At 37.8% G+C, this 25,668-nt stretch overlaps 1 protein-coding gene across 2 annotated transcripts in view; it reads right to left on the reverse strand.

The window, feature by feature from the left end:
* Positions 1-25,668, reverse strand: part of Atrn (attractin) — a 95,130-nt gene that overhangs the window by 52,295 nt on the left and 17,167 nt on the right. For both annotated transcript variants that reach the window (XM_013011039.1, XM_013011040.1), the window contains exons 2-6: positions 12,304-12,387; positions 9,979-10,092; positions 5,050-5,178; positions 4,299-4,504; positions 1,528-1,696 (exon numbers count right to left, since the gene is read on the reverse strand). In XM_013011039.1, the coding sequence (XP_012866493.1) occupies positions 1,528-1,696; positions 4,299-4,504; positions 5,050-5,178; positions 9,979-10,092; positions 12,304-12,387 (702 nt within the window). The remainder of the gene's footprint in view (positions 1-1,527; positions 1,697-4,298; positions 4,505-5,049; positions 5,179-9,978; positions 10,093-12,303; positions 12,388-25,668) is intronic.

The following is a 25,668-nucleotide window of genomic DNA, read 5'->3' on the forward strand; positions in this document are numbered from 1 at the left end:
TTCTATATTTCACAATTTTATCCTCTATCTTCTTTTTTGCTTATAAGAACTTTCTATGAGAGTTGGCATTGGTATTTTAAAGTGAACTTGCTTCTCACTCAGCTTTTACAGGGCAAGTTTGGTGTAAGACAGCTCTTAAAACATCTTACTCTTCTGTAGCCATGGTGCAGTGTTCCCACAAATGGCAGCTTCCTTGTTTGTTGAGATCTTCAGCTCTGTACCCTGCTGACTATTACCTGAACTTTCTTTTACTTTGTCTGTATTGTCCCTGTCTTGTGAAATTTGAACTATATTCCCAACATTTCACACAGTATGGAACTTTCTCGGGCAAAGAAACAGCCTGGTTCATTTGGTGAATACATACATAATGTACTAACTGCTCCAGACCCTTCCAATCCTACTACAGATCCATTAGCTCCCCCTGGTACTAGAATATTCACAAATTCTCAGTGTCAGCTACTGTTTTTAAATTGATTTTCTGAGCTTTTAAATGAATACACTCTAACCATTCTGAACTTATTGGTCTCCCACTACTACACAGACACTCATATTATACAAGTCTTGCAGCTACCAATGGTTCAGCCCCAATCTATTCCTGAAGATACCTTCAGATCAAGTTTTGTTACAGATGTTGCTTCTGTGTTGTCATTTTTCTATCCTAATTATTCTGGACGGTTTTTTATTGTTTTTGTACTGGGGCTTGAACTCAAGGCCTCATACTCTTGCTTGCTTTGCTCAAGGCTGATACTCTATCACTTGAGCTATGCTTCCACTTCTGGGATTTTGTTGGTTAAGTGAAGAGTCTCACAGTCTGATCTGCTTAGCTGGCTTCAAATCAGGATCCTCAGGTCTCAGCCTCCTGAGTAGTTAGGATTACAGGTGTAAGCCACCAGTAACCAGCTTGTTCTATGTTCTTTAATGACTATATTTGGGGGAAATTCAGAAACAATATACCCACTGCCGTATTTCCAGAATCCTTTTAGGAATAGATATTGGTACTTTACAATCTTCAATAATAGAAAATTCCTAGAAAAAATTCTAGACCACAAAATCAGCCTAAGTAGTGTTAATAAATCTCTTCTAAAATTTAATCTTCATAACTAAATTTCTCTATGGTAATATACATTATTCTCTCAAAACAAGTGGCAGAGTATGCAAACAAAGCTCAAACCTGAGAAGTATTAGACAAAAGCAAAATAGTAAAGTATACATTCAAAAAATTTTTGCAATTGAAAATATTAATTATACTAAAAGGAATAGCAATCCCCTATTTACATAACCTATTTTGGGACCTAAAGCAAAAGATACTAAAAAATATCTCAAAAAGATCATTATTATCATAACAATGAATTCTTTGTGGGTCTCAATTTCAAAAATTCAGCATATATAAAAAGGGTTTGGAGGACTACCAAAATATTAACCGATTTTTCTCAGGTGGTAGAAACTACTGACCATTTCTTTTTAGTTTGCTTGTTTGCCCTTCAAAATTTTCAGAATGGAACACTAAGCTTCTTACAAACAACTTACGCTAAAACCATGTTGCAATCTGAGTGGTTGAACATATATCCTCCGACAATCCACATTATATTTCCATTGACCACAGCTTTATGAGAGGCTCTAGGGAGCTTTAAATGAGAATATTCTTCTCGAGTCCAAAAAGACTGGTTAGCTGGCACAGGAATTGAACATCCAGGACCTGATAAAACACAATAAATTAGCATCACAAAATACAGTTTCAAAGCTTATTACATTTCAAGTTTTAAGCATCTGAATGTAACAGATTTAAAGAACAGTCTTTCCTCTAACACTTAAATATTAACCAAACAAATCTCTCTAACTTGTGTTTTTAATATACTTAACATACTAACCAAAGAGAATCCTCAATAAAATTCAAAATCACAAACTTTGTCTGGACTTGGTCATATTCAATAACGAAAAAATATTTAACTAGTACTAGTAAATTTCAGTAATGAAAAATATTTAAGTAACTCAGTAAACCCTAGTAATGAAAAATATTTAACTAGCTCTCATAGAAGACTATACAAAGAAATTATTATTTCAAATGAAAAACATCTTAAATTATACACTTTAATAGGTGCATTTATGTATGTTGATTATGTCTCAATAAAGCTGTTTAAAAAAATGTTGGGTCAGGCACTAGTGGCCTGTAATCCTAGCTACTCAGGAGGCTGAGATCTGAGGATCTCGGTTCAAAGCCAGCCCGGACAGGAAAGTCCGTGAGACTCTTATCTCCAATAAACCACTAGAAAACTGGAAGTGGCATTGTGGTTCAAGAGGTAGAGCGCTCACCTTGAGCTTCAAGTCCCACGACCGACCAAAAAAAAAAAAAAATGTTGGGCACTGATGGTACACCTGTAATCCTGGCTATTTGGGAAATGAAATTGGAAGCATCAAGATTCCAGGCCAGCCTAGGGGAAAAAGTTCACAGGACACCATCTGAACCAATAGCTAGGTATGGTGGCACATGCTTGCCATCTCAGTTACATGGGAAATTGGATTTGGAGGATTAAGGTTCTAGGCCAGCCTGGGCAAAAAAGTTCTTAAGATCCATATCTCAACAGGAAAAGCTGGGTGTGATGGTATGTACTTGTTATCCCAGGTACAATAGGAAGAATAAACTAAGAGTATGATCATCTAGGCATGCCTGGACAAAAAGGGAGACCTTGTCTCAAAAATAACTAGAACAGCTATGCACCAATGGCTCATGCTTGTAATCTTAGCTACTCAGGAGGCTAAGATCTGAGGACTGAAGTTCAAAACTAGCCTGGGCAAGAAAATCCATAGACCTTTATCTCCAATTAACTAACAAAAAGCCAGAAGTGTAGTTGTGGTTCAAGTGGTAGAACACTAGCTGTTAGTAAAAAAGCAAAAAAAAAAAAAAAAGAGCATGAGGCACTGAATGCTAACATCAGCACAAGCAAAATATGTAAACAAATCACCAAAGAAAAAAAGGCTGAATGTATGGCTTAAATAGGAGAATACCTGCCTAGCAAGCATGAAGCTCCAAGTTCAGACCCCAGTAAAACCAAAAATAAGGGAAAAAGAGAGAGGGAGCAAAACAAAGAAAAATTATAGGGCTAAAATACAACAACCAGACCTAGTCACAGTAACAAAACCTCTCGATCCTCTGATTAAGCCAAGAACTTTATAGATGCAAGAGACAGATTCCATTCTCAGGAGGTTTAGCTTCTGCTAACAATATTTAACTCCAGCTATTAACTCCTCAATATCAACACCACATAAGCAGAAAAAAAGCTGGAAGTGGCGCTGTAGCTCAAGTGGTAGAGCACTAGCCTTGAGCTGAAGAGCTGAGGGACAGCGCCCAGGTCCAAAGTTCAGAACCCACAACTGGACCTCCCCCCCCAAAAAAAAAGAACATTTCTGGACCTAGAACAAATCATGTTAAGTTAGGTAAGCCAAGCTCAGAGAGACAAACACCACGTTTTCTCTTCTATGTGGTAGTTACATCTAAAATACTCTGGGACATGATAAATTATACAGGACTCTAGACATTCACACACAGTGAGACTAAAGAAGGATACTCTTAGGGGAAGAACCCAAAGGTTCAATGCCTTCATGCTTCTGAAGATACAAATGATATTTTATATGAATTTCAGGAAGTGGAAACAATTTTTTTACTGCTGTTGAAGATGGCATTGTGATCGCATTTTTGTTGGTTTATTTTTGTTTATTTCTTGAGTTTTTCTCTTTGTTTGGTTTTGTTTGTTCTATTATCTGTCTTCGTAGGGTAGTGGGACACAGAAATGGAGGGACAAAGGGTAAACAAACACAGTAGTACTCAGTAGACACTATGTTGAAAATGAACTATACAACTTGTGGGTAATGACAGGAGAGAAAAACTGGGAGAGAGCAAAAGAAGGGGTGACACTGCAGAAATGTGTTTATTACCTGACTTATGAAACAGTAACTCCTCTGTACATCACCTTAATAATAACAATTTAAAAAAAGAACAACTCTGAGGAAATAGTACTTTTGTCAACTCTTGTTGTCTGCTATGCACTCTCATGCAATGTCTGACATGGTCTCTTATGGCACTATGGTTTAGCCCAAGTTCTGCAACTTCCTTGAATGAGCTGAAGAGGAGTCAAACCCTCCATAGTACTAAGGAGACCACAAACATAGATGCAGAAACAATGAAAGAATGTGAAACATTAAGTGCTATATATTTTATCAACATAAATTGTACAGACACTAAGAATAAATTCAATTCCGATGCATTAAACAGAAGCATTCTGTGAATTAAAAGAAGTTCCTACCCTGCCATTCGGAGAAGCAGGAACATCCTCTAACATTACTTGAATTGCAAATGCCTTGATGAGGAAAACCACAGTTGTTTGTACAGTGAGGAATGTCACATGATTCACCTTTCCAGTTTTCAGAGCACTCACACTCAACGGTGTTGCTGCTGTTACTAATCTTACATTCTCCTCGGCCTGAGCAATTATTTGGACACATGTCAAAACTATAAAGACAGAGGGGAAAACAAAGTCAATACAAAGCAATACTCGTTTACCAGAACTTCCTCCTACACAGGTTTAAAGATCTCACTGTCTCTTCAATTCACCTGGCATAATTGCACTTATCATTCAGCCCAAGTAGAGTCACTCAACACTGCACAGCTAGCACCTGAGCTACAAATAATGAAATCAAATCAACCCTGTTGGGTTCTCATATGAAGAAGAATAATTGGAGATGAACTGGGTCTCACAATACTTAAAGAGTATGGATTTCATGATGACATGACAAGTACATATCTGTTATTTACTTAGTTAAAAAAAAGAAAGACACAAATGTTTCTATCCAATACTAGGAAAAAGGGACTCTTCCAGAGAAGCTCCATGGCAGTAACACTAGGCTGAATTTGTGGTCCTGCCACTTAAGATGAGAATTTTACTTTTTCTCCTCATAAGAGAAGTAGAAAATCAGTTCCCACAACTCTGCTTAGTGAAATACCTGGTGCCCTATATTTTCTTGTAAATATCACAAAGTTAGATTTAAATATCTTACTTGTAAGTGATATTAAATCCAGTCAGATTATAAGCAGCATCACTAAAAAAATGCAGCAGGGCATAACCTGATGTGGCAACAACCTCGGGGACGGTTTCATTACCATCTCTCTCAGGAACAATGAGGCCACTGAAATAGAAACACATTTCTTTTAAGGGAAACACAAACAAAGATGCATCAAATTATGGCAGATATAAATTCAAAACTGGTTTCATTTTAACAATTTTTTAAACCACATCCAGTTAAAGAGATGAATTCCTAAGCTCAATGCACAAAGCTACCCTGTCTGTTCGGGATCTGCTGAGAAAAAGATAATTTTTGCTAGGCTTCCTTTAGTTTGGGGTTTTATCCCTAGAAAGATTTGAAGTCAATGGTTCACTCCCTCCTTCCCCCCCTCTTTCTTTCTTTTTTTGCCAGTCCTGGGGCTTGAAATCAGGGCCTGGGCGGACTTCATGCATGTGAGGGAAGCACTTTACCGCTAAAGCCACATTCCCAGCCCTCTCTTCTTTCTTTATAAAATGTGTTATAAAAAAAATTTTTTAAAGAAAATGTACTCAAAATATGTTATAATACTCCTAAATCTCCACAATCACATGAAGTAACAAATTTGTGAATGCTATGTACTACTGAAAGTTATAGTTACTTATATAAGAATAAAAGGAATTATTAAATTATAATTTATATATGTGAATATAAAGAAACTAGAAAGACTTCAAACCCCAACTCTATTAGCATTCTAATGTATTTGTTTGCCTACCTGGTTATATATATTTTTTCTTTTCTTTTTATTATCTTCATAGTATCATTTCTATATTGTTTTATAAATAATACTCCATAAGAATTCCCTTTCACTAAAATCTTTTAGGTTGTCCTTAGAACTTCTCTCAGGGGCAGTAACAACACTTCTGGATCTTAGGCTTCGAAGACAAAAGACTCTGATCAACGTGCACAGACAACCATCCTGTAATCACCGCAGAGTGGCTTCATTTGTATAATTACATATATTGTTGTAGTTTGCAGCTTTTTTGTTTTAATGTACACGTGAATGGCCTAAAAAATCTATATTTGTGTCTAAAGTTTACAATAAACATATTTAACACTAAAAAAAAAAGAACTTCTCTTGGAGCCCAGTACATAATATTCTAAATAAGCACAGATTGGGTGACAATAAATCTAGGTGAGGAAATGAATTACTAAGTTAAAGGATCTAAATGCCACATTTAAGGCTCTTAATCCGTAATACCAACTTCTTTTCCAGAACAAAAATACTAACTTTAAAATCCTATCAATACAAAATGAAAAGTTGAAAGGCTCCACCTCACCTTGTCTGATTTGCTTTGCTAATAAGTGATTTTTATACAGTTAAAAAAGTGATTTTTATGCAGTTTTGAGTCCTTTTATATTCCTGATGTTTATCATTTTTCCTGGTTGCTTATCATTTGTATTTCTATGTCTCTGACTTTTGTCCCATTATTGATTCACCACCAACATTACATACAGATAACAACTAGATCCTTACCAGGTCCCATGTAATTTTCTCCCCACATACAACTCCACCTAATAAATAAACAACCTATGTGCTTCTCCATAGGGAGTCAGTTAAATGAATCATTAGGAATCTATAAACTGGCAAAGACTAACAAGCAGAGACTGCAGAACAACAGGCCTAATATAAGTGGACATTTATGTGAACTTAGGTTGAATATATATAAAAGTAACTGAAGGAGTACCTAAGTAAGGAATGAAGATGAGGAAAGGATGGGATTTTCATTTACTTTTTAACATGAAGATAGAGTCCTGGAACCCTAAGATCCAGGGATTACAAAGTCCTGGTGCATTTTCCATTATGTACGTGTTCAATTAACAAGTTTACTAAGCACTTACAACATGTGAGGCACTATTCCATGTAGCAGGAATAAAACAATGACAAGACAATATCCCTGCCCTAGTGAAGTTTAGCTGGAGAAATAAATAAGCCTGGATATATCCATGCACACAGGTGCATATGTATATACAACACCAGGCAGACATAATGCCATGAGGTAAAACAAGGCAGAGGAAAGAACAGAAGGTGCTGCTTTAGAAAGGCTGTTAGTGAAAGACTCTGAGGTGAAATTTGATCAAAGAGCTTAAAAACTAAAGGTTTCAGACATCATGCTTTCATTGGCTTTCTATAGCTGTTGGTTAATCTTTATCCAAATACTTGAAATCAGGTTTGTTTCAGATTTGGAAGTATTTGCATATACATAATACCTTTGGAGTTAGGATCCATATCTACTCAGAAAAGTTTATATTTCATATATACCTATATACATAGCCTGGAAGTAATTTTAAATGTTACCTTTAACAATTTTGTACGTGAAATAAGGTTTAATGGTATAAATTTTACATTTGTGGTATCATGTCAATATTCAACAAGTTTCAGGTTTTGGATCATTTGAGATTTTAGGTGCTCCATCTATTCCAGGATCCCCTGAAATGTTGGCAGGATATATACTTGCAAGACCACTGAGAAGCAGGTAGGTTAAAAACTTGGAGATTTCAGTCACATGTGTGAGATCCTGCACTCTCTGTTAGTCCACCATGAATCTGAGGGTCAAATAGACAGGAGCTCCAATTCTTGTTCCATATATCTGAGCATGTTACTGACATCTCTGAGCCTCTGCTTCCTCAAATGTAGGTCAAACTCACAGTGAGACGAGGATTAAACTGTTAGAGCTTTTACAGCACCTCACTAGCAGATACTAAATAAGAAATGGTTAAAGGTCTTCTTCATATGGTGAAGACATTTAAATGTATATGATGGATGACTTTACCAACTCTACATGATGCTGGAAGAGATGGATCAGCTTCTCAGTGGCAGACGCTAGGCATTTACTTCCATTCTCTTAAAAAATTTGAAATTAAGACAGTTGTGCAGTATATGAATTTCTCTCAGAGTAAAAACAAAACAATTGGCTTATGACAAAAATGAACTTTGAGTAAATATACACTAACACATCTCACTCAACACACAGTGCAATGGAAAACATATGAGAAAGAAATACTGAAAGTATGCCACCCAAATGTCACCCTAAGCTACCGCATACCTCCCTTATACCAGCCCCTAAAGAAATTAGTAAATACAAGTAGATACTTACTATTCAGTAGCTAGTTGTTCAACCTGAACAAAGGAAAAACTGTCTTAAGGCTGTTCATAGTTTTATACATTAAACACAGCCCTTTATTGTTTAAAACCATTTCTGAAAATTTGGGGAAAAAAACCACCTGGATATTTCTTTAAGACCTGAAACTCAGCAGAATTGCCTCAGGCACATATGGGCTCTCCAAACATACTTAAGGCATAATCTGACTACCAACTAAACTCTGCAAGTACAGCTTCAACTGAGTGTGAGACAGACTCCTGCTTCCATAAGTCTTCCTCTATAATCATCACAGTTTAGTAACTACCTCATCATGTAAGACTTTCTTTTAAAAAAAAAATAACTCTAGGCTGGGCTCACGCCTACAATCCTAGCTACTAAGGAGGCTGAGAACTGAGGATCAGGGTTGGGTTAAAGCCAGTCCTGCAGGAAAGTCCGTGAGACTCTTATCTCCAATAAGCCACTAGAAAACTAAAAGTGGCACTGTGGCTCAAGTGGTAGAATGCTTGCCTTGATCTGAAGAGCTCAGGGACAGCGCCCAGGCCCAGAGCAAGTCCTATGACTAACAAAATAATAATACAAAATACAAAATAACAAATGAATCTACAACAAGTAATATAACATCAAACTTAGGTTTCATACTTCTGTTAAAAATCTGAGGTGCATTTTGTCATAAAACAAGGTATGTTTCAAATTCTGGCATAAAGGCATACATGCTCAATACTTTGGCAGATATAATTCTAAATGCTTCATCTGGCCTAACCATGGCCTGTTCTTTTGGCACTGTAAGTAAAACTTTTAGTCCCAGAACGTGGTCTTGGTTTTAGTTCAGAGAAGTGAGTAAAAATCTCTCCTAATAGAGGTGAAGATGCTGGGTGCTGGTGGCTCATGCCTATAACATAATAAACACTGCTACTTACTGTTCATAAATACTAAAGTATCAGAATAATAAAGAATACCCCATAAAGTTTGTGAAACTATTTGACTCTACTAATGTAAAATATATTTGCTGGAGAAAAAAATAATCACAATATATAACTATTATATTCCTCATTCTCAGGTACTAACTATTTTATGTGTATTCTTTCCCTTTGCCATAAATAATGCATATCCATGAACACACACACACACACACACACATACACACACACCTATATTTGCATTCAACACATAATCCCTAAAGGCCTACATAATATTAGGAACAAGATAGACATAGTTTCTAATTTAAATTTTTCACAGAAATAAATATTATCCAAGTTACCAATCACAAAAAGAATTTAAAATATTCACTACCACCAAGAAGAGGAGGTAAACTTGAGTGTTATTACAATTTTACACATCAAGAAACTGAAAACAGGGGCTGGGAAGATGGCTCAGTGGTAGAGCGCTTGTCTGGCATGCATGAGGCCCTGGGTTCGATTCCTCAGCACCACATAAGCAAAAAGTAAAAAAGCCAGAAGTGGCGCTGTGGCTGAAGTGGTAGAACGCTAGCCTTGAGCTGAAAAGCTGAGGGACAGTACCCAGGCCCAGAGTTCAGGCCCCACGACCAGACCCCCCCCCAAAAAAAAAGAAACTGAAAACAGATCAAGCACTAGAAACTTAGTATCCACAGAAACCCAGTAAGGACTAGCACACAGGTGATAGGACTCCAGAACTAGTTTCTCTTCCATTAAATAAATGTTCAAAATGATAACACAAGTGAATTCAGTAAGAATGTAATCCAGAAAATACCTTTAAATTTAAAAATTAAATAATGGTTACCTGATATTTATATGACTGAACCTACCTAAAGGCAGCAATTAGTGGTGCATAAATTGAGTCCCCATCATAAACATATAAATGGTCCCAACTACACTCTGTAGCAAAATGATTAAAACGAAGTCTCATTATTCTATTTGGCCTGAAAAGAACAAAAACAAAACAATCATCATCATAACCATTAAACATTTTAGAAAAACAACGACTTTTTAAGAGCTTACAAGGAGAAAAGAAGCTAATATGTAAACAACATTCCTTTCCTTTTCAAACATTTATTTAGTACTATGTGCAAGACTATTAAACATTTGATAAGAAACAAAACAGACATGGTACATGACTCTCTGGACTTACAGTTCATTTAGTAGTCAGTCTTTAATATACTCTGAACCAATCCAGTAGCCCTTCCATTTCTGAACTTCCTCCCTTGTTCAACACACTACATCATTTCATACACTATCAATTTTCTAAATTTGCCTATCCCTGTGCCTTTTCATGGCACTGTCTAGTAAAAGCCGACATCTAGGAAAAAATTTATATGCTTTGACTTAGATTGAATCTTATGATAACTAAGTTGTACTGAACAAAGCCACACTACTGGGCAGACTAGTTCCAATACTACTATTTTCACTACTTCATGTGACACTTTGATTCTGCAAGTAAGCCCACCGCAAGTTCTCTTTCCCTCTCCACAACTGTCTTTTGTTTGATTTTTTTTTTTTTGCCAGTACTGGGATTTGAACTCAAGGCCTCTTACTTTTACTTAGTTTTTTGCTCAAGGCTGGCACTCCACCACTTGACTCATATCTCCACTAGTTAATTGGAGATGAGAGTTTCATGACTTCTCTCTCCAGGCTGGCCTTGAACGTCAATCCTCCCATCTAGCCTTCTGAATAGGAGGTTTACAGGTGTGAGCCACCAGTGCTCAAATCACATTTGTGTATCTTATTTCATTTTGGTTTCTTTTATTTTGGGTTCTGTTGTGGGCCTGAACTCTGAGCCTGGGCACTGCCCCTCAGCTCTTCAGCTCAAGGCTAGCGCTCTACCACTTGAGCCACAGAACCACTTCCGGCTTGTTTTTTTGCTTTTGGGTGCTGAGGAATTGAACCCAGGGCCTCAAGCATGCAAGGCAAGCGCTTTACCACTGAGCCACCTTCCCTGTGTATCTTATTTCAAATCATCCAGTCCTTCCAGCATCTAAACAAAACTACTGGCAATTTCTATTTTTTGCAATAGATAAATCTGCCAGTCTTCTTTTTCTCAAATACTTAAAATTTTCCTTCTCATTTGCAACTTTCCAATCTATGTTTAAATCTGATTAAGTATCAAATTATTTTTTAAAAAGGAAAAAGAAATCCTGAAGTAGCTAGTCATTAAAGGGATTTGGAAAATGTGATATAGTGCTACTCTTCTTAATACCTATAGGGCATTTTCCTCCATAAAAACATCATTTATGTCAACATAAGGTAAGTTTATAATTGTTGCTTTAAAATGAATAAATATATTGCACATAAACAAAAGTTATTTGGAATGAAACTTCTAAATTTAAGAGTGTAAAGTTACCTTGAGACTTTGAGAAATATTGAGCTAAAGTCTACCATGAAAACTGGGCACAGTAGTTCATGCCTGTAATCCTAGCTACTCAAGGAGCTAAGAGATCTGAGGATTGCAGTTCAAAGTCAGCCTGGGAAGGAAAGTCCATGAGACTCTTATATCCAATTAGCCACCAAAAATTGGGAAGTGGTGCTGTGGCTCAAAGTGGTAGAGCACTAACTTTGAATGAAAATGCTTAGGGACAGCACTCAGGCCCTGAGTTTAAGACCCATGTCCAAAAACAAAACAAAAGATCTACCATAAAGAAGGCATGAGCTAGAGTGGCCACAGAAGGAAACATATTTAAGCAATAATATTTATTTTGGTTTCTCTGCCCACAATAAAAAACATGTGCATACAAAAATGATACAGTATTAAAGTTTCATAATGCTTTTAAAGTTAATTATTAAAACACTTTAATAGTTTCACCATTACAATTGAAAGTATGTAAATTTCTGATGTGACCATTTATTTCATTATTGCTACAAAGTGTTGTATTCTTTTTTTTTTTTTGAGTCCGGTTGGTTGTGGGCCTAGGCGCTGTCCCTCAGCTCTTCAGCTCAAGGCTAGCACTCTACCACTTGAGCCACAGTACCACTTCCAGCTTTTTTCTTTTTGCTTACGTGGTGCTGAGGAATCAAACCCAGGGCCTCAGGCATGCAAGGCAAGCGCTCCACCACTGAGCCACCTTCTCAGCCCCCCCAAAGTGTTGTATTCTAAAAGAGTAAAATTGAAAAAAATTACATCAACCAATACTACTTACTGTCCTTCAATGAGCCATGTGCACTTCGTTTTATATTTATAGTTTCCAGGTCCATCTGTTACAAACCCAGAAGATCCAGTTAGTCTGTAATTTAAATAAATGTTTAAAAAGTCAGTCTGTCAATCATCTATCAATATCTTTCTTAATTCTCAATGCAATGCAAAGTAAGCAGATTGGGTAATGTACACCATAGTAGAAAATTATCTGACATATTCAGTTTATACAAATTTGGATAAAACATTTCCTACACATGTAAAAAAAATGAACATGTAAACATTAAAGCCAACATAGATGAACAAAAAACATACTTCTTTCTAGCTGAGATGGGAAAGCTATAGTTTATACTATAAAAATAAAAATGGCTATAAGATCTTACATAAATAGGATTTTGTTTAAAAAAATAAGAACAAGCCATGTGCACATAAAACAACAGTACTGAGGCCATCATAGCTGTGGTGGGAAAGCACCTCGAACCATAACACAGCCCACCCACTGTGGCCATTTAGCAGTGTGTACTAGCATCTCTCTTCCCACACATTCCTAAATCTGAAGTTTCAAAACACTTTTAGGTATTGACAAAATGATAGCAGATCCTGTCTCATCAATGCTTTGACTTCACTAATCCTAGGGTTGCAATTTATTTTCATTATGCAGCCACGCACTGGTGGCTCACGCCTGTAATCCTAGGTACTCAGGAGGCTGAGATCTGAGGATCGAGGTTCAAAGCCAGCCCTGCAGGAAAGTCCTGAGACTCTTATCTCCACTAAACTACCAAAAAACTGGAAGTGCACTGTGGCTCAAGTTACGGACAGCACCCAGGCCCAGAGTTCAAGCCCTACAACTGACAAAAAAAAAAAAAACAAAACATAAAAACTACTTTAGTCTTCTAGTTTTATAGATAAATAAATTTCCCACTGGGTATTATTTATTTTGTGCATGTGTTTCCATGATTCTTTGTTTTAGGCTCAAAAAGTTTTATAGCTCTCTATCACCTTGTTTGTTCTGAAGAGTTTCTATGGACTTCTAAGATTAGTTTTAGGTTTGCAAATCAGTTATCATATTTAGAAAAGGTCTCTTTACTTCAAATACTTATTTGATATCTTGAAACATAGTTCTACAAATAATGTACAGAAATGAACAAGCCTTTCCCCCTCACTAATGAACAATTCTCCCTTTTTATTCACCTTCCCAATTACTCCAACTACCTCCAATCAAGATACACATTTAACTACCTTTCAAGCATCCTTAACTATTTTCTTCATAACTCATAAGCCTATAATATATGCATGATTATCTTAAATCAATTTTGGTCACAAAGATTAATTACTATACAAACTTTTTTTTACCTCTTTCTCAGCAAAACTGAAAGAACTTCTTCAGCTAATGGGAAATAGTTGAATGCATTCCTTTTCATGAAGCATATTCCAAGCTATGGACGTTATCAAGTTTTCTGCCTTTCCGTTCTTTTGGTTAGATGGCATTAATAACACTGCTATAATAAATATCCCTTTACACATGGCCTTACTTAACTTGTGCTTTTATTTCTAAGAATAAAAGCTTAGAAGGATTACTATGCCATAGGAATACCAATTTCCATTGTTAACCCCATGCTGCCAAATGATTTTCCAAACTGCTTTTAACAACTCATTGCAAAAGCAATGTATAAGAATATGCTATTCATGGCCAGGCGCTGATAGCTCACGCTTATAATCCTAGCTACTCAAGAAGGCTGCGAACGAAAATGAGCTTTACAACTTTAGCAGGGGGGGTGGGGAGAAGAGGAATTAAGAGGGGGAGATGGGAAGGGATGAGAAGGGGAAACAAAGGAGGAGGCAACAACAATGCTTGATAAGAAATGCACTCATTACCTTGCCCATGTAATTGTAACCCTCTGTACGGTATTTTCACAATTAAAAAAAAAGCCGGCTGTGATCTGAAGATCACAGTTCAAAGCCAACCTAGCCAGAGAAGTCTCCGTGAGACTCCAATTAACAACTCAAAAACTGGAGGTGGAAGTGTGGCCTTGAGCAAAAGAACTCAGAGACAGCACCCGGGCCTGAGTTCAAGCCCCAAAATTGACAAAAAAGAAAATGTATTGGTGTTCTTTTTCTTTTATATTTCACCAGCTTTTTTCATTTGTTTCGTTTTGTTTTGGTACTTGAACTCAGAGCCTAGGTACCATCTTTTTAATTTTTTACTCAAAGCTGATGCTCTACTACTTGAGCCAAAGCTCCACTTCTGGCTTTTTAGTGGTTAGTTGGAGAAAGAGTCTCACAGACTTTCCTGCCTGGGTTGACTCTAAACTGCAATTCTCCTATCTTAGCCTCCTGAGTAACTAGAGTTACAGGCATGCCCTCCTGGCACCAGCTTATTTTCACCAGTTTTTAATTTTAAATTCTCTATGTTCTAATGAATGGTCAAACACTTACTGAAAGTTTAGAGATTTGAAAGGCAAGTCCACATATATTATCCTAAAATCTCAGATGGATTTTAACAGTATCACTGATGACCTAGATGTGGTCATGGATATGGCCTGCTGTGTACTAAGGAAAGCTAGTTTACTGGAGGTGACACAAAGGCACTAAATTCAAACATAAAGCAATTCCCACAATACAAGGCCAGAAATACTAGACAGACACACATTAATATAAACACACACAACACTCCTTACCACTACCAACTTCTCAGTTTAAGAAAACACTAAAACTTCAGTACCACCAAAAAGGGTGGAGGGGTAGGAGAACTAGCGATGTAGCTTAAACAGTAAGTGCCTGAGTTCAAACCTCAATACAATAAAATACATTAAGAATAATTCTGTAGTAGAAACAAATGTAGGCAGGATAGGGGAACCTTTCGTGAAAAGAGGTTGCAAAGGAGTCATCCTATAAATTACCTTTCTAATTTACCCAACTATGTGGATTGCAAAATCTCAACTTTACCCATGTTAAAATTTTCTTTATCAAGTATCTTGGACATTGACAAACTTTAACCAAGCCCTTGAACATGGTTGGGGGCATTACTTGAGAGACTGAAGAAGGAGGATGGAAAGTTTGAGATAAGCTTAGTTTAACAAGACCTCTCAAAATAAAAATAAAAAAAAAATTGCTGGGCGCTGGTGGCTCACGTCTGTAATCCTAGCTACTCAGGAGGCTGAGATCTGAGGATCGAGGTTCAAAGCCAGCCTGGGCAGGAAAGACCGTGAGACTCCTGTCTCCAATAAACCACCAGAAAACTGGAAGTGGCGCTGTAGCTCAAGTGGTAGAGCACTTGCCTTGGGCTGAAGAGCTAAGGGACAGCACCCAGGCCCAGAGTTCAAGCCTCATGACCGACAAAAATAAAAATAAAAAATTTAAGGGCCAGAGATAAAGCTCAGTGGTAGAGAGCTTGCCTGCCATGCATGAGGCCCTGGGTTCAATCCCGATACTCTCCTCCCCCACCCCAAAATCTATTGTAGTACTCTAAAACACTATTTTCTTTATATATACCTGTAATTAGGTTTTTAGAAAACACCTCATTTCCTCATACTTTTTATTTTTTACCTACTATATTTAATTCTAAGAAACATACTGATATTTCATACATGACTACTATATCGCATTTTTCACATTGTTTTTGCTTTATTTACCTATTTAGCCACACAAGCTTATGAGTATTAGATGCTTATAAGTTGTACCTTTAATTATGGTAATACCCACGAATCATTTTGATGCATAAATTCCACTTTATTATTACTTCATTTTTTTGTTGTTTTCTTGTAATCGAACTGTTTTCAGCCTTTTTGCTCAAGGCTAGTACTTTGCCACAGCTCCACTTGTGGCTTTTTTGGTGCTTAATTAGACATGAATCTCACAGACTTTCCTGCCCAAGTGGACTTCGAACCATGATCTTCAGATCTTAGCCTCCTGAGTAGCTAGGATTACAGATGTGAGCCAGGCTTTTAGCTTTATAAAATTTCCAAGGTTCTGGGCTGGGAAGGTGGCTCAGTGGTAGAGCACTTGCCTTTCATGCCTGAGGCCCTGAGTTCGATTCCTTAGCATCACATAAGCAAAAAGAAAAAAGCCGGAGGTGGCACTATGGCTCAAGTGGAGAACTCTAGCCTTGAGCTGAAGAGCTGAGGGACGGCGCCCAGGCCCAGAATTCAGGCCCCATGACCGGACCAAAAAAAAAAAAAAAATTTCCAAGGTTCTTCCTTCTACATAGTACCTGGTTATGTTCTTAACATAATCTGATAGTATTTTACTGGATCAATGTAAGATGATCTACTCACATTTAGTATAATATGACTGCTATATTGATTTGATTCCTTCCAACCTTTTTTTGGGAGGAAAGGGGACTTGCTTGCTATATATAGCCCAAGCTAACCTCAAATTTGTGATCCTAGCCTCAGCCTCATAAATACATGTGTCATCATACCCAGTTACAACCAGATTTTTAACCATCCTGATATGAGGAATAATTTATATGTGATAAAGTGCAAACACCTTTAAAAAAAATTAAAAAGCAACCATTTTTAAATGTATACTCCTACTTCCCTTTGCAAGTAATGCTTCCCAACTTCTACCTCAAAGATACCAATTGTGTCACTACTGATCAGTTTTAGAGAACCTGGCTTAATGGAATCACAGAAATAGTTTTTGATCAGCCTGTGTCTGAGTATTTTATCAATAGTTTGCTCCCTATTGTTTAGTATTCTGTTATATTAATATATCATTTCTTTATCCATTTGATCTTCACGCAGACTTGTATATGTTAGTAGCTTTACTCATAAGATCCAATAACCTAAACATCTAAATTATGTATTTCTCTCTCCTTTGCCTTTCTGATATGTGAATTACCAGTACAAATACAAAATGCTTTTCATCATCAATGGAGATAAAAATAGGAATACTTAAAACTATCAACAAATTATTGATTTGTTTATATTGTTTTTGAGTTTATCTTTTTGTAGTTTTCCAAGTAGTTACTATAATGTAAACATATGAGTTATTGGAGACATTCTATCACTTTGAAGTATGGAAAACTGGCTTTCATTTAGGCCTTCTATCTTCATATAAATATTATCTTTAGAATCAGTTGGGGTTTTATTGTTTTGTTTTTGTTGGTCATGGGGCTTGAACTCTGGGCCTGAGTGCTGTCCCTCATCTCTTCAGCTCAAGGCAAGCGCTCTACCACTTGAGCTACAGTGCCACTTCTGGTTTTCTGGTGGTTTATTGGAAATAAGAGTCTCAGGGACTTTCCTGCCCCAGCTGGCTTTGAACTGCAATCCTCAGATCTCAGCCTCCTGAGTAGCTAGAATTACAGGCGTGAGCCACCAATACCTGGCTAGAATTCATTACTTGTTTACTACAAGTAATGAAATGCATCATCATTTCTCTTGGCTATTTGAGGTAACTTCTCTGTAGATCTCAAGAGCTTAATTTTGACATGTCTTAAGTCTGATTTCAGTGGATATATTCTGGGTTTTTTGTTTAATTTTATCAGTCATGAGGCTAGAACTCTGGGCCTGGGCACTGACCCTGAGCTCTTCAGCTCAAGGCGAGTCCTCTATCACTTGAGCCACAGAGCCACTTCCAGTTTTCTGGTGGTTAATTGGACATATGAGTCTCACAGACTTTCCTGCCAGGGCTGGTTTTGAACTGTGAGCCTCAGATCTCAGCTTCCTGAGTAGCTAAGATTACAAGCGTGAGCCACGGGCACCCAGCAGAGAAGGTATTCTGTATGGAGAGTTTGCATGACTTCTTGGTTCCTTGTTTCTTTTGCCAAACATGGTATGTTTTCAGCTGTTATTTCTTTCAAATACTCTTTTAGCCCCACTTTCAATTTTTTTTTTTTTAGTCTGCTTTCTCTCTGTCATTTAAATTAAGTGAATTCGGGTTGGGAAGGTTGCTCAGTGGTAGAGCGATTGCCTTGCATGCCTGAGGCCCTGGGTTCCTCAGCACCACATAAGTAAAAAGAAAAAAAAAAGCCGGAAGTGGTGCTGTGGCTCAAGTGGTAGAGCACTAGTCTTGAGCTGAAGAGCTGAGGGACAGCACGCAGGCCCAGAGTTCAGGCCTCACAACCGGACCAAATAAATAAATAAATAAAGTGAATTCTACTGTTCTATCCTCAAGCTCACTGATCGTATCTTCTGACTGGTTCTTTTTATTTGGCTGGTCTATTTTATTTAATCTTTGCTGTGAATTTTGTACTTTTTAATTTTTTTTCAAGATAATATGGCGCCTGTACTCTTATTGGGCTTTTTCTGGTTTTATCTGGTACTCTACCACTTAAGCCATACCTCTCTATTTCAAGCTTTTTGCTAGTTAACATTCCCCCAGATGGGCACCAGTGGATCACAGTAGCTACTAAGGAAGCTGAGATCTAAGGGCTAAGGTTCAAAGCCTGCCTGGGCAGAAAAGTTTGTCAGACCCTTATTTCCAAATAACCAGCAAACCTGGAGGTGGGGCTGGGGATGTGGCTCAGTGGTAGAGTGCTTGCCTAGCATACATGAAGCCCTGGGGTCAATTCCTCAGTACCACATACACAGAAAAAGCTGGAAGTGGCACTGTGGCTCAAGTGGTAGAGCACTAGCCTCGAGCAAAAGAAGCTCAGAGACAGTGCCCAGGCCCCAGGACTGGCAAAAAAAAAAAAAGACAATAAAGAAAAAAAGAAAATGTTTGGGCTGGGAAGGTGGCTCAGCGGTACAGTACATGCCTTGCATGCATGAGGCCCTCGGTTCGACTCCTCAGCATCACATAAACAGAAGAGGCAATAAGTGGCACTGTGGCTCAAGTGGCAGAGAACTAGCCTTGAGCTGAAGAGCGCAGGGATAACACCCAGTCCTAGAGTTCAAGTCCCATGACTGACAAAAAAAAAAAAAAGAAAGAAAGAAAGAAAAAGAAAAGAAAACTGGAGGTGAAGGTGTGGCTCAAATGGTAGAGTGCAAATTTTTTCTTTTTGTCGGTCATGGGGCTTGAACTCTGGGCCTGGTTGCTGTCCCTCAGCTCTTCAGCTCAAGGCGAGTGCTCTACCACTTGAGCTACAGTGCCACTTCTGGTTTTCTAGCGGTTTATTGGAAATAGGAGTCTCACAGACTTTCCTGCCCGGGCTGGCTTTGAACCTAGATCCTCAGATCTCAGCCTCCTGAATAGCTAGGATCACAGGCGTGAGCCACCAGCGCCCAGCTTAGAGTGAAAAAGTCAAATTAGAGTGTGAAGCCCCAAGTTTAAGTCCTAATGCTGGTGCACGTTCACACATGTACACACATATACATACATATGCGCACACACACATATGGAGTCTCTCCAATTTGTCTGCTTCAAAACTCAATCCTCAGATTAGCCTCCTGAGTAGCTAGGATTATAGGTGTGAGCCACATGTGCCTGTACTGATTTATCTTGTGCTAGTGTCTATTGATGGTCTTCTTATTCAAGCTATGGCTTCCTATGGTGGTGTTTTCTACTGTATTCTGAACATTTTTTGTCTAGTAAGTTATGAGTCTGTCATATATGCTGCTATCAAGTGTTTTATTTTAGCAAATAGTCACCACTATTAGTTTCAGTGTAGGGATCTCAGTCTACTTTTTCTGGGTTATTGTTTCAATGGCAGATTGACTTTCAGAGCCGTAATAGTGTTATATTTGGCTTGCTTTATTTAGCTCCCCTTGGTTCCCATGGTCTGTGCTGGAGTGTTTTAGGGGACCGAGGAGTTCCCCCAACTAGGCTGCAGGGGATCTATTAGTAAGGGAGGAGGGTGGTGGCCCAATATTGCTCTGTAAGCTTTTCTGGTATCTATGAGTAGGAAAGGCAAGGCTGAGCCCTCAGAAACAAAGAGGCTTCCTGGATTAGCCATTTGTTATAGATCAGACCTCTTGTCAGTTCAGAAGTTGATGAGACCCAAAGATACTTGTTATTCTAGGCTTTTTTGTTTTTTTGTAGCTGTGTGCTTTTTTGTAGGTAATACCCATTCAGCTGTCAATGGCCAGGAAGGGGAGTTTCAAGCACATACAGAAAAAAGTATTCTCAGCTGGGCGCCAGTGGCTCCCACCTAGCTATTCAGGAAGCTGAGATCTGAGGATTGCGGTTCAAAGCCAGCCCAGGCAGGAAAGTTCTTGAGACTCTTATCTCCAATAAACCACCAAAGAACCAGAAGTGGTCCTATAGCTCAAGTGGTAGAGTCTAGATTGCTTGCTATAGCTAAGTCTCTCTTGCCACTTCTGCATATCTTTCTTGGTATGTCTTGGGAAGAAGTGTCAGAATGCATGAGGAAAGGGAGTGCTTTGTCTTAACAGATGTACAGTGTTAAGATTACAGTTCTCAATTGATGCCCTTTACCAATGTTTTCAGGCTTCTTCAATATCTTCAGAGGGAATGCATTTGATTCAAAGAAGGGATAGCATCTATGGACTCTGTTCTGTTGCTAGGTCAATGAGTCAGGAAACACAGTGTAAGAGACCATCCTCTGTTGGATAGGAAAGAATAAAAGATGCTTGGTGGCTATGATGTTCTTCCAACACTGTGGTCCTGAACCAATTTAACTTTGTACAATCTTCAAGAGTTCTCCTTTATACTAATTCTAACAGTCTACAGGGAGAAGCAAGAGGAAATGAGTCTTTACTATCTTATCTATCTCTCTAAGAGTCTGTTTCAAGTATCTATTTTTTTCTCATGAATGTATCTGGTTGTTTTTTATTCAATACCAGGGTTAATTTTTACTTTTTTTTTGGGGGGGGTCCGGTTGTGGGCCTGAACTCTGGGCCTGGGTACTGTCCCTCAGCTCTTCAGCTCAAGGCTAGCATTCTACCACTTGAGCCACAGTGCCACTTCCGGCTTTTTTTCTTTTTGCTTATGTGGTGCTGAGGAATCGAACCCAGGGCCTCATGCATGCAAGGCAAACCCTCTACCACTGAGCCACCTTCCCAGCCCCAGGATTAAGTTTTATAATATTAATGGATATATGCAATTGTATATAGCTAGCTACATATTATATATTATCACTAAATAGGTAAAAACATATACAGATAATTTGGAGCAATACTTGATATTGTCTTCCTCCACAGATGTACATTTGCTTCTACAAGCTATAGAGCTGGGAACAGATCTCTTTAATCCAATCAAGGATTGAGGTAATTTGTGAGAGCTGATCTATTTTGAGTTCACTCTTAAGCAGAGATGTATAGCCCATTCTTGAGGGCTGCCAACTAAAAGTCTAGAATGTACTACTCTCGTCTTTGTTTAAAGGCTCTAAATTCCCAATTCTGTCTCTTCACCACTGCACAGTTACCCAAACTCGCTTAGAATTTAAGTTCTACCACCACTTTCTGCTCAACCACCTAAACTGTACATTTCAAATCAGGCAATCAATCCCTTCATGGGAAAAACTGTATCAAAACTTGTTTCATCCCTCTGAACTTACTTTCCCCAAAACTTTCATCTCTCCAGTCCTTTAGCTACACTGCCCACTTTCCAAAGCCCTTCAAACAATTATTTTTTTAATATTTTGCAGCTTTTTAAGTTGTTCTCAGTTGAAACACTGGCTTAGATAAAGCCATTCTATAGGTCTGATAGAAATGGAATCTCCCCCAACAATTTGATAATAGGAAATGATGTTCCAGTTTACCTTCCAGAATTTCTGACACTAAGAATAAATAAGCCTAAGGTCCCTGCAGTAGGAATTGTGATTTAGAAAGTATATTACTAGAAATGTTCAATAGTAGGTTGGTTTGGGTTTTTATTGTTGTTGTTTTCAGTAGAGAACACTAGGAAATATTTTTTTTAAAAGACAGAAAATACAGCATCATTTCATACTGATATCTCTAACTTAAATTTAGGATTCTAAGATACTTATCCAACTTCTTTGATTTTACCTTTTTATCTGTCTTACAGCTGGATAAATCAGAATGTGAAGAGGCAAATTTTTTTTTAATTTTGAGGCAGTAAAATACAGGAGACTATCTTTACAAAGTCAGTATAGAAAAAGTTTTAAAATATAACTTCATAAAAACACAAGCCAAAAGGAAAAGACTATATTAGAATATGAAATTTGTGGGCTCTGGGTGTGGCTTCATTGTAAGACATTTATCTAGCATGTACAAGGTTCAATTCAGCATCACCCAAAAAAATTGTTTTTGAAAGTTATATTTAAAAATGCTATAAAGACCTTACTGTGCTAGTAACAAAAATTGGAACAATTCCCCTCTATATAACACATTAATAGTAACAATAAAATTATTTTGTGGGGGGAGGAGGGATAGTGGGAAAAAAAACAAAGGAGTGGGTAACAATGTTCAACAAGAAATGTACTCATGCCGGGCGCTGGTGGCTCACGCCTGTAATCCTAGCTACTCAGGAGGCTGAGATCTGAGGATCGCAGTTCAAAGCCAACCCGGGCAGGAGAGACAGTGAGACTCCTATCTCCAATAAACCATCAGAAAACCGGAAGTGGGGCTGTAGCTCAAGTGGTAGAGCGCTCGCCTTGAGCTGAAGAGCTGAGGGACAGCGCCCAGGCCCAGAGTTCAAGCCCCACGACTGACACAAAAAAAAAAGAAAAAGAAATGTACTCATTACCTTCCTCATGTACCTATAACCCGTCTGTACAGGATCTTTACAACAAAATTTTTAAAAATCTAAAAATTAGGATAATCTCTTCAGAAAGCTAATTGACTCTATGTAATAGAATTTCAGATGCACATAGCTCCTGTACAGCAATTTAACTTCTAAGAATTGAATCCTAAAGACAAACATACAGGTGTGTAAAATGACATGTTTGTAAGGTTATACAACATTTTTAAATACACTGACACATCTACACAAAGATACTGCTTCTATATAGTAGATTGTGATATGAAACTATCTCTTAGATACATTATACAATTAAGAGTGAAGAAGAAATGCAAGAGACAGCTCAATGGAGCAGCCACTTAGGTAAAAGTACATGAAGGATGGGACATAACATAATTGTCCAAATACTCCACTAACATACCAGGAAGGCTACACAAGTAACTGGTAACACTAACTACTCTCAGGAATAGGAAGGAAAATTTCTCACCATTTGCTTTTCTGTAGCTTTTAGCTATACAGTACCTAATTGAAAACAAAACAAAACCATATTCATCTACTACTAGATGCACCTTTTATTCCTTCATAGCTATGGAATCAGGGTACCTCTTCGAACTGATGCCATACCTTAATTTTACAGGACACATTTTTTTTTCCTTAATAGTAAATAAAACAATGGTATACCATATAGAATGGCACCTTAGAACTAATAAAAGTCAAAAATTCTTAGTAAAAGTTTAATATAGATATGCAGAAGAGTTGCACAGATGATTCAAAGAATTCCCCTCTCACCTAGTTCACCCTAATGTTAACATTTTAGATCACTATGGTACATTTGCCAGACTAAAAACCATGTCTATTTCGTAAATTCCAAACATTACCCAAGGTTTCCCAATTTTTATGCTAGTAACCAGCTTCTGTTCTAGGATCCAATCCAGGATACCAAATGGCATTTATTTATTATTTCTCCTTGTTTCCTCTGGTCAGAGACAGCTCTCATTCCTTCCTTGCTTTTCGTACCTTAACAGTTTGGATATTGTACATGTTTATAGAATGTCCCTCCAGGTGAGTTTTTCTAATGTTTTATTCATGATCACATTGACATTGTGACTTTGGGGAAAAACCACCACCATGGGGGCATTCCTTCCTCATTGTGTTATATGGTTCTATCTGATAGCAACATGTCATCACTGCATGGTTAACCCTAATTTTTCAGGTAAAATGGTGTCATCTTACTATCTTACACCTGTTTCCATACTCTCTATTCTTTTTGTTGTTGGTGGTGGTGGTTGTGGGGCTTGAACTCAAGGCCTGGGCACTGTCCTTGAGCTCTCTAACTCAAGGCTAATGCTCTACCACTTACATCCACAGCACCACTTCTGGTTTTCTGGTGGTTAACTGGAGATAATAAGTCTCATGGACTTTGCTGCCCAAGCTGGCTTTGAACTGTGATCCTCAGATCTCAGCCTCCTTAGTAGCTAGGACTACAGGTGTGAGCCTCCAGAGCCCAGCTTCATACTGTCTAGTCTTTGGATAAGAGTTACCAACTATACTTAAATAAAAGTAAAAGAGAGGAATTAAGATCTACCTCCTAGGGAATGAGAGGGTATGAGAGGGAAAGAGGGAACAGCTAACACTAAGCAAAAGGAAAGAAATGTACATACCACCCAGTGTGGAAGAAATAGTTGTATTGTCAAAGCTCATAGAATTCACAAACTTTATAGACCACAAACATAACAGTTTGCCTCATGAAGGTTAGAATGTGTTTGTGACTTTAACTAAGTATCACTATCTCACAATACTGTGAAATTTGTGAAATTTATGTTGAATCACTTAATCACAATAAAAAAATATTTTAAAAAATCTGCCTCCTAAAAGAGGGAATATCTATTTAGAATTGGAACTTTTTTGTAAGGAAAACTTGTACTTTCTCATCATTTATCCAATCATTTACAGATAATATTTCTGAAATAAAATATAACAAGATATTCACTAGAATGGAATGCTAGTAGCTTACGCCTATACTGTCCAGGAGACGAAGAGGTGAAAATCATGATTTGAAGCCAGCCCTGGCAGAAAGTCCATGAGACTCTTTTTTTTTTTGGGGGGGGTCCGGTCGTGGGGCCTGAACTCTGGGCCTGGGCGCTGTCCCTCAGCTCTTCAGCTCAAGGCTAGCGCTCTACCACTTGAGCCACAGTGCCACTTCCGCTTTTTTTCTTTTTTTCTTACGTGGTGCTGAGGAATGGAGCCCAAGGCCTCATGCATGCAAGGCAAGTGCTCTACCACTGAGCCACCTTCCCAGCCCAATGAGTCTTTTCTCTACAATTAACCAGCAAAAAGCTGGAAGTGGAAGTGTCACCTAGAGTGAAAACACAACGGTAAATACAAGGCCCTTCAAGCGCTAGTATCAACACAAATAAAGATATTCTCGAGAGGAAAAGATTCTCTGGGAAAAAAAAAATCACTGTTGAATTAATATCCAGATCACATGATAAACTATGAATCAATAAAATCAATACAAAAAAAAGCTTTTTTAAACATTGTGAAGACACCCTTGCTAGTAGCCAAGAAAATGCAATAAATATCAAACTATAGTATGCTATTTATCTCCATATTAGAATGAAACACCTAACTAGAACATCCAAACATGAATGATGGAAGTAAAATACTAGACCAGTTCCTTTTAAGAACAATTTAGTAAAAATGTAAAATTGGAGTACTGTAGCTTAGCAATTTTATTCATAGGGATGTATTTACTCCAGAGAATAGCCTTCAACTGACCTGAGTTGGTATGTAAACATTTTCCCAAAACATAGTATCTGAATCATGC

The sequence above is a fragment of the Dipodomys ordii genome, unplaced genomic scaffold (genome assembly GCF_000151885.1).
Source record: "Dipodomys ordii isolate 6190 unplaced genomic scaffold, Dord_2.0 Scaffold13, whole genome shotgun sequence".
NCBI classification, from domain to species: Eukaryota; Metazoa; Chordata; class Mammalia; order Rodentia; family Heteromyidae; genus Dipodomys; species Dipodomys ordii.